General features: G+C 49.2%; 1 protein-coding gene across 15 annotated transcripts in view; it reads left to right on the top strand.

The window, feature by feature from the left end:
- The first annotated feature begins 114 nt into the window (after window positions 1-114).
- Window positions 115-6,088, top strand: part of FAM193B (family with sequence similarity 193 member B) — a 31,897-nt gene continuing 25,923 nt past the window's right edge. For 8 of the 15 annotated variants that reach the window (XR_006817678.1, XR_006817677.1, XR_006817676.1 and 5 more), the window contains exon 1: window positions 115-420. Coding sequence is in view for 8 of the 15 variants with exons in the window: in XM_045999214.1 (XP_045855170.1) it covers window positions 211-420 (210 nt within the window). In the remaining 7 variants the exon portion in view is untranslated. Of the gene's footprint in view, window positions 421-1,037; window positions 1,501-1,837; window positions 1,938-6,088 lie in introns of those variants that run through there. The other 7 variants (XM_045999208.1, XM_045999216.1, XM_045999211.1 and 4 more) reach the window with 4 other exon arrangements.

Below are 6,088 nucleotides of genomic sequence, written 5' to 3'. Positions count from 1 at the left end.
CACACGCAGAACTCAGGTGACCTTATTCAAAATGGCGCAGGCAGCCTCGGGGGCTAGTGCGGCGGCGCGAACGCCGCGCCCTATGACCTGCTGGCAGCAGCAGAGGGGGGAGCCGGGCGCCGCCATATTGGCTGTTGTCCTGCGAGGGGAGCGGCAGCGGCGGCAGCGGCGGCGGCGCGAGTGGAGCGAGGGAGCGGCGCGAGCAGCAGCATGACTCGGAGGCGGAGCAGGCCGAGCGGCGGCGCGGGCCGGCGCGAGCGGATGCGGGCCGCAGGGCAGCAGAAGCCCCAGGCTCCCGAGCCCCCGCCGCCGCCGAGCCTGGAAGCGGGAGCGGGTGCAGGGCCCTCGGAGGCTCCCGTGGAACCGGACCGCGACGACCCCAGGGAGGAGGACGAGCCTAAGTTGGCGCCCGGACCGCAGGTAGGAGCGAGCTAGGGGAGTCCGGCTGCTCCGGCACTTTCACCTCCCGGGAGCGGGGCCGGGGTGAGCGTGGGGATGGACCATCCTCCACTTGCTGGGACTGAGGCTCTCTCCCCTGAGGCGGGAGTGGAGGCTGGACCCTTCTCTCCAAGCAGAAGCGTAGTCCGTCCTGTCCTGTGACCAGGGCTGCCTGCCCTCTCCCGCCGCCTCCGGGCTGGAGCAGGGCCTTAAACCTTCTGGTCGTATATCCACACTGGGACTGGGCTCTGCTCCTGAGGCCACAGCTCAGCTCTCTGCCCTTCACCTCCCCCTGGGCCCACCTGCTCCCCCACCTAACCACAGACTGGGGCGCTGTGCCCTGGAAGGCTGCAGCCTCTTCCCTCTCCCCACCCCGGGAGCGGCCCCACCCTTTCCCCTCACTGCCTGCAGCCACTGCCCCCTGAGCAGCTGTGTGCCCCCAGCATATGTCTCCAGTGGCCTCCCGCTTCTCCCTGCCCAGCCGAGCAGTTGGAGCAGCCAGCCAGGCCGCCCAGAAGACAATTTGGTGGGGCTCCTGCGCTGAAGCATAAACTAGCAAAGCCTGCCCTTTCTTCCCTCTCTACCTCTGACCCCACAAGGTGGCCTACCCCAACCCTCGGATCCCCGGCTTTGGTGAATCCTGCTAAGAGTGAGCAGTAGCAGGACTCAGCAAAGCTTCCAGCTTGCCACCTGGAAGAAGGTCACTTTCTTTTGAGCAGAGGAGATAATGGGAGGTACCCTGCCAGTGTTCCTGAGAGCCCGGGGTGGCACGAGCCACAGTTGCTCTGGGAGGGTTGTGGCACCTGGGGCTGGGTGGCTCGCCCTAAGCTTGCTCTGACGAAAGAGTTTTGAGTTGGTCTTTTGGCTGAGCCTGCCAAGGAAGGCAGGCTCCTGCAGGAGTCTTGGAGGGTCGGATGCAGCGCCGGATGAGGATGAGGCGTGGCGGAAGATGCGTTTGGCTCTGCAGACACTGCATCGGGCAGCAGGGGACTCTGGGAGGCTGGTGCAGCCAGAAGGCATGGCTCTTGACAGCCTTCTAGTAGAATCTCTGGAATTGTGCATGTGAGTGGGGATGCCATTTGGGGAACCATTCCCAGAAAGCCTTCCCTGTCTTCCCAATTGCGTCAGGTGCCCCCTTTGTGCCCATAGCCCCCTGTGCCTCCTTTGGTAGCACTCCCTATTCTTCATGGAGACATTCTGTTGATGTATCTGTTCCCTGCACTGCACTGTGAACTCCACAGGGGCATGGACTATGTCATCTATCTCTTATCCTCCATGCCTAGCCCTGGGCCTTGCTGACACTGAGTAGAAATAACTAGGTGAATGAGAGAGAATCAATCTGTTGAGGACCTGTGCTTACTGTAACCCACTTTTGATGCTGGTATCCTTTGTGTTTCAGATCACAATAAGATTTTTAATTAATGAAAATGTCACCACTTACTGAGTGTCAGAAGGCCCACCTTCACCCCGAGCCCCTACCCTGGGAATCAGCTCCCCAGGTTGGACCCCACCCTTGCCTGGTCTAACTTTCAGCCCTGAACCTGCTTCCCCCTCTAGCTTTCCTCTTTCTCTTCTCTGGGCCACCCTGGGAATGCTATTATCCAAAAGGGGGGGGGAGCATTAAGATAGGGAGAGCCAGGGGAGCTGTTGTTTTTCTCTCGTTCTCACTCACCGGCAACACTTTAAGGTTCCCTTCCACTTAGCTAGGTTATAGTATTCATGGCCAGAATTTTGGATAATGGCTTAACTATTTAGTTTTTATTTAGGACACAGCTTTCCTAAGAACTCCACTGCTTGACCTGCCAGTTCATTAATTTATTAGTGCCAGATGCTTTATGTACCATACTTCTAATCTTCCCACCACCCCTGTTCTTTCCTCAGTATTTAATAGAGTTGTGATGAGTTAATTATTGGTTTAATTACTGGTCTGCTTTTGCTGCATAAACTCTGAGAGTGCAGGAACCACGTCAGTCACTCTTGTACCCCTATGCCTATGGTTAACAGATGTTTAATGAATGAACTGAAAGATATAAATACTGTTTCCCATTTTTCAGATGAAGAAACAGAAACTCAGAGCAAGAAAACATTTGCTCATACAACTCCCACTATAGGTCTCAGGTGCCTTCTGCTCCTCTAAAAAAGGATACTCTTTTGTGCACTGTGCGGGATTTAACAAGGCCTTTTTTTTTTTTTTTTAAATATACTATAGCCACAAAGAGGTGAAACAAACTGATGAACTCTCTTCTGATTGTACCCCACTTTTTTGCTGGGGAGGGGGTTTCTTAATCCAGAAGCAGGCTTTTGTGCCCTGGTGAAAAGCACCTGCTGAAAGGGTTGGGTCATTGTTCTGCCCACTAGCATGCCTTTGGTGAGGATCTCTGTCTCCCACGGCCACTTAAAATTCTCTGTGTACACAGAGTGGGCACGTAAGGTGAAACTCTGTATTGCATGCCAAACTGAAGCCAAAGACAGCAAATAGGACCACTTGTAGTCCACAGACAGGTTCTGAAGCCCCACATCACACATTGTTTTATTTTTATTTTAATTTAAGCCAATTTTTAAATAATCATAAGATTCCCACAAACTGGATTTGTGCCTTTTCTTAAAACTCTTAAAAATCTGGTGTTGCTGGGCCCACATTTCTGGAAGACAGTAATCTGCAGTCTCTGAATAGTGTCTGCCCCTAATATGAAGGACACATGATCTGTGCCAGGCCCTGGGTTAACTGGGAATGCAGAAGTGAATCAGATGTGGTCCCTGCCCACAAAGGGCTCGTGGTCCAGAGAACATGTATGCAGTAATTGAGAAGGCTGGAAGAGCCAGGATTCCTGAGTTCAGGTTTGAAGGCCACTCTGGTTCCATCCTGTCCCCTTTGCTCATTTGCATAACTTGTTCACATTTAAATACAGAACCTTAAGCTGGCCTATTTGGGATCCCAAAAGTCCTTCCGGTTGTTTGAGGTCACTAAACTATATTGATCTGTTTACTTAAACAATCCAAATCCTCATTTACTAAATAAGACTAAAATAGTTACTACCTTATTAACAAAGGGGAAAAAAAAAAAAAAAAGCTTACAAAGCAGCTGAATAAGGCAGTAGTGAGAAATAGTGTTTAGTATTCCAGACTTGGGGTGAACTCCCAAGCTCAGTCTCTAACTTTGTGACTCTGGGCATGTTTTTTCCTCTTCTAAGCCTCATCAGCAATGTCATAAGAGAACGGAGCAACCCACGTAGCACCAAGTACATCGAGGCTCCTGAGGCAAGAGCAGGAGTCAGAGATAGTGGGAACTGTGCCAGATGGCCATCCAAAGCCTGAGTGTTCTCACCTGCCAGTTCTGCTGTCTGTCTTTTGGCCTCTCTTGGACCACTCAGCCTGCAGTCCAGATGCATACTCAGTAAACCCTCAGGAGACTTGCCAGACTAAACCAGCAGTTGGAGCTGGTTGAGCTCATCTTGCCCTTCCCATCTCTCATCTGTCTATAGCACCTGCTGAGACCTGCCCAGCCCAGTTTAAAGAGAGTTTAGAGACTCTAGAGACCTGGTTCCCCACTGCTCAGAGTTAAACCTGCTCCCTCAAGAGACTAGAGGAGAGGATCAGTTAATATCTTTATTGAAACCATCTCATTGCGTTTAATCCACTCAGCAAGCATTATGACCTTTATTTTGGGCACACGGATGAGTAAGATAGTCCCTCTAACCAGGGACCTCTCTCTCAAAATTACTGCAAACCCAGTCTAGACACTTTCATTGCAAGTAGTAGGTAATGATATGGGCGGTGGGGGGTTGGGAAACCCTGCCACCTCTGGTTCTTCTCTATAAGCCAGTAGAGATTCTCTATGTAGAAATGCTAAAAGGCCTTTGAAGCTGAAGCTTACTTGCTAAGATTGTTTAATTTTTAAATTCCTTAAAAAGTTTTTATTTAAAAAAAATAGTTTTTATTTTTAATTTCCTTAAAATGTCCCAGATCTATAAACTTAATATCAGGTATTAAATAGCCTATTAATATCCTCACACCTTTATATCCCGAACCTAGAAATTTTGAGAGCAAAGGCTATGTTTTAATTTATTTGTGGGGTATTTATTGTGCATGGTCCTTATGTGCTCAATAAGTGACTGTTAAACCAAAGTATAATAAAAGAAGTAAAAGTAAGGTTTCTTCCACTTTGTTCTTACCAGCGTCTACTGCTGGGCCAGGCTGGCCATCATTCATTCATTTGGGCCCATTACACACACACCATACCCAGTCTCCCTCTCACCTGACATGGTGTTAATTTATTCTGCAAACACTAATGGACACCCGATCTGTGCCAGGCCCTGGGCTAGCTGGGGATGCAAAGGTGAATCAGTCCCTGCCCACGTGTATATTAACTATAGTTAGGCTAGAAGAGCATCACTTCCTCTGAGTGAATGTTCAAGTCTTAGATTCTAGTACATGGCATTTGGAAGAGTTTTAGCCTTCTTAGTTTGTTTTCTCGCATGTGTGACAGTGATGCCAGGTTCCCTTTAGGGCAGCAAGTACTGTATGTCAAGCACTTAGCACAACTGACAGTCATGATTATTACAGATACTTGATATGGGAGATGCACAGAAATAATAATCTAGAGAAGGCTTCTCAGAACTAATGTTTCAAGGTTGAGTAACAGTTCCTTTAGAATGGATGGTGGGAGAAAATATCTAAACAAAGAAAGACCCAGAGGCGAGAACTGCCCAACTCAGGCAGAGTAGCATGAGGTCAGGCTGGAGAGGTTAGCAAGGTTCTACAAAACCCCACCAAGAAGTTTGGGCTTTACCCTGCAGGCAGTGAAGGATCAGTGAAAGCTTCTAAATAAGAAAGTGAACATGATGTTCTTGGGTAAATTTGTTGAGAGCATGAGAGGAAGGCATCTCAGTGCAAGAAGCAGCTGTGATTGCTTGATTCTACCTCTCCCTCTCCCCAGCCTAGCTAATCATCAGATCCCCGGTGCTTTGCTGGACCCTGTCCCAGATCTACAGAATCAGAGTCTCTAGGTCTGGAGCCCAGGAATCTGTGGTTGCTAAACCTCCCAAAGTGATTCTATTGTGTGGCTGGGTCTGGGAAATGCTGAGTTGAGGGCGGCATGGGGAAGCTTTGCGGAAGCCTAGGATGTTTCTCAAAGAATGGGGCTTCCCAGAGAGGGGAGCTTTTCCATAAGCAGGAATAGAAACAGCCTTAGTTTTAAAAACAAAACAGACTTTCCCCAGTTTTCCATTTGTTGCCCCATAAAGATATTCTGCAACTGCTAATCTTCCTTTGTGTGTCCAAACACTTACCCATGCCCATTTGGTGCTGCCATCTCTGCTGAACAATTGGGATGCAGTAAGTCATGGGGCACAGGTCCTGCCCTTCAGTGTCTTAGTGTTCTGGAGAAGACAGATTTCAAAAGTTGGGATACATAGGTGATAAGCTTTATTCAAGAGATACGTAAGAAATGTTAGGACATTCCACAGCAAAGCACGGTTTATTCTGCCTATGGACTTAGGAGGAGGTAACACTCAAATTGTGCATGGAAGAGGCAGAGGGAAAAGCATGAGTGAAGGTGTAAGTGCTTTATGTATTTGAGGAGAGAAACAGATATTAGGGAAAGGAATGGTTAATGGTTCTTCCTGGCAGGATGTGCAGAGCAGAAAAGGGC

The sequence above is a fragment of the Meles meles genome, chromosome 3, assembly GCF_922984935.1.
Source record: "Meles meles chromosome 3, mMelMel3.1 paternal haplotype, whole genome shotgun sequence".
NCBI classification, from domain to species: Eukaryota; Metazoa; Chordata; class Mammalia; order Carnivora; family Mustelidae; genus Meles; species Meles meles.
Note: the sequence above shows the minus strand (reverse complement) of the source record. Positions and strands in the feature narration are given on the sequence as shown.